Consider the following 12129-nt stretch of genomic DNA (forward strand, 5'->3'; position numbering starts at 1 on the left):
ATATGGAACAAAAAGATGACAAAGATTCGTATGGTAACAATGGAGAATGGCTGCGGTGAAGGAATGTTAAAAGTGTCCAACATACCGCACGATTCCCTTAGCCTTAAAATTCCCGGAGTGAAAAATGTTTAAATCACGAGTGTGCTTGTAGGTAGAAGGATGTTGCTCAGTCTAGTGTTGAAATCGATGGCGAAATAAATGTTTTTCAATGCCGTATTCATGAGTGCTTCAACAGGAAGGTTAAAATAAATGCTAGATCTCAACAGCAATTGCATGGAAAGAAGTTACACCTTCTACATAAGCAAGCGAAGTGCACATTCTGGACGAAGCGTATTGGTACAACTACGGATTAAAACTGGAAACGATGTGTTCAACACCCAAACGAATGCCTGTCACATGGGGTTTGCCAGAATGAAAGACGAGAATAACATAGGAGAACGAAGGCTCACGACGACTTAGGGATATGATGCAAATGTCGGATTGCCTTTTCCTTCCATGGAGAGGTATATAGGCACTTTTAAGTTATAAACCTAGACAGGCGGTCGGTTCAGTCGCCTCCACAACAATGGAAACATGACATAAGGTTACACGGTGGAAATACGGACGCTTGCAGACGTTGGCTAACATTTCGAAACCTGAGAAGGGTTGATCCAAATTACTACTTAAATCAGGTATAGCTGAGCAAATAATTGGAATGCGTTGCACAATACTGTGCCAAACCACTTCCGGTTGCAGACTTTGAATAATGCAAATTCAAATTACGCATTGCATACTGACCATATAAATTGCTCCACTTATTCGACATTGCCCATGGTGACAAATGCAGTCATTACTAGCAACATGCCGAGACCATTTTGCACACTTTCTGGTCGTGCGTGATGGTGCAAGGGTTTTGGGCAATTGAGTGGCGGAAATATTAAATAGCAGTATTTCTGACATCAAACGCTGTGATCTGGGGACTGCCAGCCGGTGGGGCGATCACGGATATAAAGGACTAGCTAGGGCAACAGCTGTCCGCCAGTGCGTGAGAGCCGCTGTCATCTTGGCAAAGCCATCACGCCGTCTACGCGGGTTGCCTGGTACGTTGGAGGGAATGGATGTTTGGTGTTGGTGATAAATGCCTCGTTATTTTGGGGTTGTGTTGGCCATGCTCTGTTGCAGACGCAATGCTACCTCAAATGTGTGGTAGCATTGCCTCTGCAAGCCACATATATATCCAATTGACCATGAATTTGTAGTTGTTGGCGTTCTTGCAGCTCAGATGGTGATAACAGTGCCAGTCGGAGGCACAAATCATGTCACATTGTTTCCTTTCAAGGGAGCTTTTATGGGGTCGTTAGGGCCATTGCTCCGAAGGTTTTGATTTTTGATGACCTCTCTCAACTTCATAACTGAACTGTCTGACTTCCTGTATTTAGGCTTACCAGCTGAGTACCTTTTCATGGTTGTACCTTAGGCATATCGTAATCACTAATTTCTGTCACAACAACTCCCTGGCTGGCTCCTGGGTAGGATAGCTTTTTAAGAAACAAGCCAGGTATAATTTTGATTACCTGCTGCTTTTTGTCTGTAACAAAGGGTGCATTCATTGTTGTGGAAACATTGTGTTCCTGTTAGTCCGTCCCGGTGGCTCAGTTGGTTAGAGCGCCTGCCTTCCGATCCACCCACCCGTGGCTGGGTGGGTTCGAGTCGCTTTAGGGCGCTCGCTATTTGCCCTTGACAGGTATGGCCTGCAGCCGGTGGCAGCGGTCGCGCTAAAGGTCAGGTGACGTCAGAGGGCAGGACGGACCGTGCCGAGCATTGCGGCACGTTAAGCTTTCGCCACTAAATTCTGCCGTTGCCTGGGATTGCGCGATCGGATGGTGGGGGTCAGAGCTCACGCAATAAGCACTGCTTAGCGTGAGCGCTGATCCCAGAAATCCATCCATTCAAAAGGGTTGGGATCAAATTTATGAGAAAAAAAATTGTTTTCTGTTTTCTGTTCCTCATGCTGGCACCGTGTGTTTGTTACTGCGTAAAAATCGCAGTTCCAGTGCTGGCAGTTGCGGATTTGCGAATAAAATTCGGCCAGTGCACCCAAATTCTGGCCATATATGTTTGCTAAAAGCTTACGGTAGGTGCCTATTCGTTCAAATGTTTTGTCATGGTGTGCCTTTTGATTCTTGTGATCACGAATAAATACATGGGGACAACCTGTTCTTTAAAAAGTACGTATGTTTTGCTTTTTTGTACTTTTAGCACGACTGATAGAACACAACCGTCATTTCAGAGTGAAACCTCGTCCATTGAATACTGCTTCTTCCCTTGGAATCAGAAACTGATCCAGGTGGCACAAAGGAGGCTGTATTAGTTTGAATTATTCACCCATAATACTCCCTTTCACCACCTTGTGATGTTGCACATCATATCATACAGCCCACCCTCCTACCAACTGACAAGACAGGCCTGCCATATCCCAGTAAGCAGTTGTGGATCATTCTAATCTTAAGTCCGTGGCTGGAACTGAAACATTGAGGACAGATTTCCTATTTGCCTCATTTGCCATTTTGACAGCGCCTGCTTCTTATTGTATTCCTCTTTATGTTCATTTCGAATTTAAAATTGCAATTAACATCTTCCACGTTTTAAACGTTTATTTGAATCACTTGAACAGTTAGCCTGTTTTAATCATTTGAACTACAATAACAGGAAAAACACAAATTCAGGGGCAATTGGGCATGTCTGTGGCTTACAGAGACCATTCTAGCACGCAATATATCCAACGAAAGCCACAAAACAACGAAACATTTGCTAACAACGAATGTCGATTCCTTCCATACCCAGGAAACCCGCACAGATGACTCGATGACTGTTCCTCCAAGATGGTGGCGGCTTTCACGCAGCGGCGGGCATCTGTTTTCATATCTAGTCTTTTATTTATATGGGGACAACAGATGGACAACATTTACCGATGCATCCTCCGTGGGAGGAGTTACATCTGGCGATGTCAATGTGCTTCAGCAGTCCCATCCATCAATGAATTTACTGCATCTGTATCCAGCTATGTTGCATCTGAGAGGTGCAAGTCAAAATGTGATGAAAAGGTGAATACATTTCGTGAAAAATGGAAAAGCGTAGTAAGCGAGCTTGCCTCCTAATGCTGCACATCACGTGCTACTTGATCAGTGTTTTCTTGTGTATGTTCGTGTGTGTGTGTGTTTTGTGCTTGATTTGGTTTGAAAATGAATAATAAATCCGTGCAGAGTGAATAAATGTTGCTCAGCATTCTACATATCCCATTGGTGAAACAAGCAGCCGCCCTAACCTGGCTAGGCAGAAGCCGGCAACCAAAGGGAGCTTGCAAATGGAATACCTTCAAATGTTTTAAACTATGACAATGGAATGCCAGGCAATGCCAAACGATGGCAGAGAATGCCGTGTAAAGGCGTCACATCTTTGACGAAAGCGCAGGACAAAACTTTGTGGCGGGTAGAAAAAATGCTGGAAAATAAAATCACTTGGTTGCATACCTTTCTGCAGGGTGGCACGCTTCATTATCAGCACTCCTGTTAGCTATGTCTTTTATTGCACAGATGGCAAATAATTAATAGCAGGCACATATTTACACCAGTAAACGACCAGGAACACCATGTATGCGGCCAGATATGTGTACTGTGACCACTCCTGGTAAACAATGACGGCGGTGAGGAACTGATAGTAACTTTGGCTGAACCGGCTTGTCTGCTCATCGCCTTCCGGTATGGGCTCTGTACCCGCTCCGAAGGACACCTGCCGGGACCCTTGGCTGGTAGACACGCCGGGATCCGTCTCATCAGCGAAAGACGCGTGTCGGGACCCTTGGGTAGTCGACACGCCGGCCTCAGTCTCATCAGCAAAGGACGCGTGCCGGGACCCTCGGGTGGTTGACACGCCGGGGTCGGTCTCATCAGCGGAGGTCGTTTGCTCTCCTGACACGCTGGCGGCCGGCGGCTTCGTCTCCTCCGCCTCGGCCACGTGTGTTCGTGACGCCAGGCCGGCCGAGAGGTGAGCGACGGTGCGCAGGTCACGGGCGGCGCCAGCAAGGGTGCCACCCTCGTCCTCCGTCTCCACCAAGCGCACCTCGCGCCCTAGCCAGTGCGAGGTGTCGGTCACTAAGTCCAACACTTCAGCCGTATTGGCCTCCATCGGCCGCCGCTTGATACCGGTGGCCAAGTACAACAGCCGGATGTCAACAATGGAATCCAGTGTGCAGGCGAACTGAAGCACGATGGAGCAGAACACCCACATGTCCAGCGCCTTTACGTATCCGCCGTGAGGACTGTAGCGCATATATATGGAAAGCATGCTCACAAGCGATAAATTTGTTGTACAGCTGATAATGCAACGCCCTTGAGACACTTCTTTTGGCAGAAAAAATGCCAGCCACGCTATGAAAAAATGGAGGGAGCTGGGGACGTAAATCAAAAGCAGATACTTGAAGCGTCTTCTTCGGAACATGACCGTCTGGATCAACTGCGGGAATACATTTTTACCGTAGAAGACACCAGATGGCTCATGGGTTTGTACTGACACTCTGTAGCTGCCGGATGTAAAATGTGGTAGAACTTTAACTTTGCGAGAGCCCCATACGATCGCTAGATCTTCTGCAAAATTCCCGTAGCTCTCGATTGTGATGTTACATTTCTGAGTGTCGAATGGAAAGTCTTGAAACTTCATAGGGCACATGATGGCGAATTTGATCGTAACAACATTCTCAACCATGTTGTTCTCGTGCAAGATAACAGCTTCGGTCTTCAGTAACAGTTTTGACGTGCGTGCTCCCATGATACCCCTCATATAAAAGTCGGGAGTCCAAATTTGTTGACGGTAACGGTCCGCTGGGTTCAGAAGTATACTCTTCTCATGAGGTATTTTCCCAGAACACGATTTTCTTAGCGCAGGGGGCATAATAATTCTATCGTCTTTCCACTTCTCGCGGTAAGTTATCACCATCATTATCATGTGCTCCATCACATCAACTGCGACCAAGTCGATGAAAGCCATGCTTACATTCACCTGCATAGCACATGGTCTTGGGTACTGCACATTTTCCCCCTTCTTTGGTGGACCAAGGCGTTTTTGACACTCTTGGATCCGGTCATAATTTGGCAAGTCATTGGGTATGTACGAAGCATCTACAAGGCTTGTGTTGCCCCTCTTGCAATCAAAATCATCGTGGGGATTGCTGTTGTTTTTCAAGCCTTGTTCCCCTTGCATACACACTGCTTTCAACATCGCATACATAATTATGCAGTGAATCAGTGCATACATGTTGAGTTCCTCGATTACTTGTAGCCTGACATATTTGCATATGACAATGACGCTTCACACCACGTCATCTTGCGGTATGTCGGTCAAATGCTGCCAACAAACAAGTCACACTGAAAGTCATCTTCAGAAAATGGCACCTCCAAAGATGGGTATTGAGATGGTGATGGCTCAAGTTAGTGGTATGATTAAATCGCAATGTTACGCTTGCTCGCACGAAATAAAAACGAAAATGTCTTTTCATTGAGCTTGGTGGCCTAGCGATTCTTACAAGCCTTGAATGAGCTCAAACGAAACTAACCAAGCCACTAGTTCAGCTGTTCGCGGACGCTTGAAATGTCCACGTGGCATAGTAAATCTGAAAAGACTTCTTGTTATGATTAATATCGCTTAAGCAACCGCTGTGGTCGGTAATGTCAAAATAATAGCACGAATGCCACCCGACAAAAGAAAGCAACGTCCGACACGTGCTATGAAACAACACATACCACCCAAACAGAAGAGAAATAGCAATATTTTTAATCATATTATAGAATGTGATTTATGATAAAAAGAAAAGCCTTCAAAGCCTGGTTTACGGCATTATGCGTTCGCATGTATTGTATTGAGTAAGCGACCTTCAATATACCTTGGGATACTGGTTAAAGGGAATGTTTCACATTCGAAGATATTGAAGCTAACATTAGATAGGATAAAACAAACTCACTTATAACTATTGGTATAATTTTAAGCGGAAAACACTGCTCTAGACAACACTTATTCTCTGTTTGGAAAATATCCTCGCCCATACGTCATGATTTGATCACATCATTGTGCATTGCATAACATTGATTTAAAGCTCATTGACGGCTGTTGTACCTGGAAATCGTACTCACGAAAACCAGACATGAACGGCCCGACCACTATAGTTTTCTCGGCCTTAACCGCCATGTGACTTATGGAGTAGCAGGATTCAATGACGTTGTTATGACGTCATGAATACCAAGGTGATCTTGAAATACTCTCCCCGAAATACCATTCCTGTTTTCTCAGCGTGTAGTTCAGGAAGTAAAGGGTCTAGGTCTTAAGAAGGGCAGAACTATGAAGTGCACCAAAAGGTCTTCAACATGGTTATTGCAGTTCAAAACCCCTTAGGTTTTGAACTGCAATAACCATGTTGAAATAACCATGCAACACTCCCTTAAAGCGACGTTGTAGTGATATACGACAATTATATTGACGGTACTCAGTATTTCAAACAGTGCCCATTCCCAAGGGCGTCATGTTTCGAAAACGGCCAGTGAAATATTACATTGTAACAATAAAGCAAATGAGTTAAGAAAATGTTCTCAAGCTAAGCAGGTAATACCACTAGAGATAGATTTTTTAATTAAGCGGTGTCAACAAAGATATTTCATCCACGGACCCAACATCTCATATTCAGTTCAAAGTTAGAAACTATGAAAAAGAGCAAGACAGGCAGCTAAGCCGAAAACTAGACAATCTCAACACAGAGTTTAAAATGAGAACATTGCCTACCGCTTAACAGCCATCTCGAACATTGCCTAAACCTTAAGGACGTGTACAACCTAAAAATATTGTTTAAACGAGGCTCTATAATGTAGTTTTTTGGTTTAGCCTAGGGTGAATATGCTGCGTATGCAGTTATTCTAAGATCTTGAGGTTCTTATTGTCTTGAGCTGTTACTACAAAGTATATGCTGAAGTTAAATAGATGAACATGTGTGTAGGAGCTCGAACAGAGTAGATTTTCGAGCTTTCACGTCATTGTGCATACAACAGTCACAGAAGATAAAACATGTAACATAGGTAAAGGTGGCACGCCGCATGGGAAGACTCGCCGATCTCCTCGACGAATAGGAGTCCTATATAGCCCTAATGATCGCGCTATTCGCAACCACTGACATTCGCACGCCTGCAGGCAGCGAGTTCCAACCGCTTGATGCGCGAGACACGAACGACTGTCGCCTGAACTCAGTCATGCAGCAGCCACAGCAGCTCGACGGCCGTCCCTTCAGTGGCACGAGCGGAGACATCAGAGCGGTGTTCTACACTCTCTCGTTGCATCTCCGAGACGTGGGCGTATATGTGAATATCATGCATGACTTTAATATTGCGTGCACATAAGTTCTTTGATCATGTGCCATCGCTTTTCGCGCAGTTTGGCGCCCTTCGAGCTCGGCATTGTCACACGCTCCTTTTCGGTTGGCTGCGTCCGCCACTGCTAGCCCCTGGTGACGTGATGGCTCGAGGTCAGCGATGAAGGGTGAGACCGGTAGAGGAATACAAGTTTGGTCACGTGACACCTGGCGCGTGGTTGGGCCCCTCGTGGACGATCGCAACATGGTGGCAGTGGCGTAAGTGTCATTCTATCGATGATTGCGAACAACGGCGGCAGTCTTAAGATGCCGGAGAACGTCACAGGCCGTACGCCAACGGTAGCGGTGTCTTTAGCAGACTTAACCGTTTTTTACTGTTCAACGTCACCAGACGCGTCCATCCGGCCATGCCGGCGCTTGGCGCAACTGGGCAGCACCATGCCGACAAGCTTGCAGGCATTATAGTGATAAGACGACGCGGGCTCGCGATGGAGGTTGTGGACAGCGCTGCGAGCTGGACAGCGTGGCGTCACTTCTCACTGAAGCTTTCGGGTCTGCGCGGCCCAAAACGGCAGCCGCACAGCTGAGCGATGTGCAAAGGGGAACAATGTCGGCGTTGGACTGTTCTCTAGTCATCAAGAGGCTGGTAAATGACGCTTGGCCGAAATTTTGTGACACGGCGGGAGGTGTAAAAGAAGACGTGCGTGCCGGCATACCAATCAGCGCTCTGTCATCATTTCCTCGTCAGTTTCTCATTGGGTGAGCAATGCCTGCTCTCACGCCAGGGCATGGCATTGCACGAGGCAGCAGTCGGTAAGCTGACGAGAGCAGAACGCTTCGTCCAGTCCTGCGAAGCTGAGCCCTCGCACAGTCAACGCTATCAGAAGACGGCTCAGTGGGCGGAGTTTGGCGCGGTAGCCACTGGCTCTTCGCGACCGTTTCCAGCAGCTGCCTCCGGCTTCTGCGGGTGCAGGACTGGAACGCAGCGGACAGACTCCTATCAGGATGGACATAGGTCGTACTCTTCGGATCGTTCGGCAGGGGGGGGGGGGGGCAGCCGGTCATTGCGACAGCTGGTCACCGAGGCGACCGAGCGCTGACCGGGTACGTCAGCGGCGTGACGGATCGCCAACTCCATCGCTGGACAACACCGCGGTCTGCGCTCGCCTACTCGGACCCCGCGCCGCTGAGTACCGGTGAGCTCGGCGGCCGGGCCGGCGCGGTGGTTCTCCCAGCGGCGGGCGACCATGGCGCCACGAAGGAGGCAGCTGATGACACGCAAGCTGATGGAGAGGAGCCGTCACCAGGGAGCGGACACAGACGGTGGACCGTAAAGTGCTGGTTTTGCCGCGGCTTTGATCATCTCAAGAGGCATAACACCCCTGACAGCCGGACCCAGGAGCTCTGCCTGGCTAGGTCAAGGTCCGGGGAGGCGCGCGGAGCACGGGACACTCGAGCTGAGGATGCAGTTGAATCTCGAGCCAGAAACCTTGCGGTGGTATCAACGGCGCGATAAAAATTGGCGACGATAAAAATTGCCGAGCCATATCCCATTGGTTGACTCACAATAAGTTGTCGCGGTTCTCTTCATCTTGCCTTTGGTAAAACAGGAGGAGTTAGAGAGGAGGAGGAGAGGAGAAAGAGAGGTGTTGGTTCCAGAACAGCGTTTTGCTCCAGTATACCTGAAGCGCGAGCCTGCCGGCGGTTTCCGATTGAGAGATAGGACAGCCATCCGGCCCCTGGCGACTCGGCGAGCCATGGGCGCATTGTTTGGTCATTAACAAAGCGCTTTGAGCTGTTCTATGCTCATTAGAACACCTCGCATCACGCCCATGGCGGCTATGAGAAAATGTGCGACCAGCTCAGCAGGCGTGCCGGGTACCAGGCAATCAAAGCAGGCTGCGAGGACTGCGTGAGCTCTTACGCACTGTGCACACAAAGAAAGAGCACCCGAGTGCGCAGTCCTCCTCTCTTACAACAGCAAGCCAATGGGCCCAATGCGACGCCTGTCATCGACGTTTTGAGGGTGCCAAGAGGGTTGCATCCAGAAGAACGGCGGTCTTGATCATGTGTTAACAAATTTTCGGGTTTTCTGATGCGTTATCCACTCGATTCTGGCCGTGCTGACGATTTTGTTGAAGAGCTCTCCAACCACTTCTTGTTGCTTGCCCCCCCCCCCTTCCCCACATAAACAGTTCAAAGTGATGCTAGATGACTCTCATGTCATGGACTTTCCCGAATGTTTGGGAGTGCAGACACATGCCAGCGTAGGGTATCATCCCGAAGCCGTTGGTAAAATTGAGTGAAGACACCTAAACATCAAACGACGGCTGTTCACGCTGTCTGACTGCCATGGCTCAGGCCGGGAGAAGCTCTGAACATGAACTGGATTCTCGCTGAACAACAACATATTTTTAAAAACATGTTACCTGAACCTGTTGAATGAACGGATACTGGGATCAGAGATCACGCTAAGCAGTGCTTGTTGTATGAGCCCCGAACCTTACCATCCGATCGCGCAATTCCAGTTCAACGCCAGAATTTGGTGGCGAAAGTTTAACGTGCCGTAATGCTCGTCACGGTCCGTCCTGTCCTCTGACGTCACCTGGCCGCGCTGCCGCTGTCACCGACCACAGGCCGTACTTGTCAATGGCGAATAGCAAGCGCCTAAATCGACTCGAACCCTCACCGCCAAGAGTGGATGGATCAGAACGTAGGACCTCTAACCAGCTGAGCCAATGGACGGACATCGAACACGGCTCGTCTCCGCCCCTTTTCACTTGCTTTTTGAGGTATCCGCATAGGCCTAAAGCAAACCTAGCGATACAAGCTAAGCGCCGCCACTTGCATGACTTCATTCACGAGAAGCTTCGCCTGTTCGCTACGGCGTTTCGACAGGCTCAGCAGCAGCCTACGAGCAGCGCCAAGGCATGCAGACAGCAATATAACAGGAGACACGGTGTGGCGGCTGGTCCGACTAGGTGGCGGAGTCTGGCATCGCAATTTTGGTGCGTGTTGCAAGGTTCATTGTACCTTGTTCATCGTTCCATCGGACTCGCGATAGGATAGGACCTCTCACCGTTATATCTGTGCATGGTCGCAGACATGTCGATATTGTTGATACAGGGCAGAACTGAGGCGCACGCATGTGAAAAAGTTGAAACCTGTGCACGGTCGTGATGTGTAACGATGTATGCCGCTTCGATTAGGGGGGGGGGGGGGAGGGCGAAGGCGTAGGGTGCGTTTCTCAGAGGCGGTGAATTTGCGTTACATTGCGTTCTTGTGCTGAATGCTATGTCTTGGTAATGGCCATACTACCACGGCCATGCGGGATAGGATAATGATAGGACTCTCCTTTCCAGCTGGCTACGTCCGCCACCACTAACCCCTGGTTACGTGCTGGCCAGGGATTGTCGGAATACGGCCTTTGTTTATATTACTAACATAAGGCTTTTATTGCGCCCAGTCTTTAGAATTTTTTTGGATGGAGACAACTTGCCACATAATCGAACCTTGAACCACCCGCGCGTCACATCAAGAATGCTGGTTCCAACTCGTAAGGACTGTGTATCACACATCAAATCACGCAGCATCGATACTGCCCCACTCCAGTTTCTCCCAAAGACGGCCATGCTTAACGCTGTCAAACGTTTAACGCGAGTGTTCCACATTTTATGGCGGTTTGAACTAAAATAGGCATCTTGAAGATCATTCGGTGCAGCTTACAGCCCTGACCTTCTTAAGACCTAAAACCTTGTAATATCTGAGCCCCACTTCCATGGAAATGTGTAGGCTACTTCGAGGAGACTATTTCAAAATTGCCCAGTCAACCATCATGTCATAATAACGTCATTGAAATCCCGCCCTTCCAGCGGCCATGTGACGACCAAAGCCTAAAAAATACAGTTGTCGAGTCGTTTATATCTGGCATTTATGAGCACGGTTTCCAGATATAACGGACGCCAATTGGCTACAAATAAATGTGTACAAAGTACGATGACGTAATCAAACAATGACGCAATGAGGAACATATTTACCAAACACATAAATTTTGCTATCTAGAACAACAGCCTTTTCATTTTAAGTGTAACTACCAATAGTGATAAGTGAAGCTATTTCATCAAATCTGATGCTTGTTTCAATCTCTTCAAGGTTAAATATTCCGTTTAAGACGTGTCGGCGGTGATTAGTGACGTCATCATTCCTCTGGCCATGTTTTCAGTCGCGCACGTGACAGCTTCGGGCATAGTCGTCTCATTGAAGAAACCTGGACGGAAACCGTGCTGCTAAGGTGGACCACCTTTCCTGTGTGGCGTTACCAGTTGTAGTGTCTATGTATCGTAGAAATGAAAATCATTCACGTTCCCCTGTATTATCATACCCTACCGGGCTACCATATGAAATGAATCCCTGTTTGACCTTGAATAAATAAACAGTTCCCCACCGACCGTCATCGCGCGTTTTATAGTTCGCACCGAACCAGACCGCACGCGAGCTGATCCAGCTCTAAAGACACCGCATTTGGCGACGAGGTATTTTTTTCGAACTCGCCGGAGAGAGAGAGGCCGCCCGCGTTACCGCCGTTCGACCCCAGCGAACAACCCGTGGGTCCGCGATGGACCAAATAGTTATCCCGCTTTGATAATTACCTGATCGCAGTAAATATCACTGATCCTAACCGAAAGAAGGCTCTGTTACTGCAATATGCAGGAGAGGCCGTGCACGACATACTTGACGCGCTGCCG

General features: G+C 48.3%; 1 protein-coding gene across 1 annotated transcript; it reads right to left on the reverse strand.

Annotated features, from left to right (window-relative positions):
* Positions 1–3561: 3561 nt before the first annotated feature.
* LOC119107460 (gamma-aminobutyric acid receptor subunit beta-2) lies at positions 3562–5685 on the reverse strand. Its single transcript, XM_037230907.1, has one exon. It carries the CDS (start codon positions 5287–5289, stop codon positions 3562–3564), a length of 1728 nt encoding a protein of 575 aa, XP_037086802.1. The 5' UTR covers positions 5290–5685.
* Between the last annotated feature and the right edge of the window lie 6444 nt (positions 5686–12129).

Source organism: Pollicipes pollicipes, unplaced genomic scaffold (genome assembly GCF_011947565.3).
Source record: "Pollicipes pollicipes isolate AB1234 unplaced genomic scaffold, Ppol_2.1 Scaffold_2555;HRSCAF=2994_pilon_pilon_pilon, whole genome shotgun sequence".
NCBI lineage: Eukaryota > Metazoa > Arthropoda > Thecostraca > Pollicipedomorpha > Pollicipedidae > Pollicipes > Pollicipes pollicipes.

What these genes read in the sequence shown, in the direction of transcription:
- LOC119107460 (XM_037230907.1), bottom strand. Translation starts at nt 5,289, where the DNA reads ATGTATGCACTGATTCACTGCATAATTATGTATGCGATGTTGAAAGCA.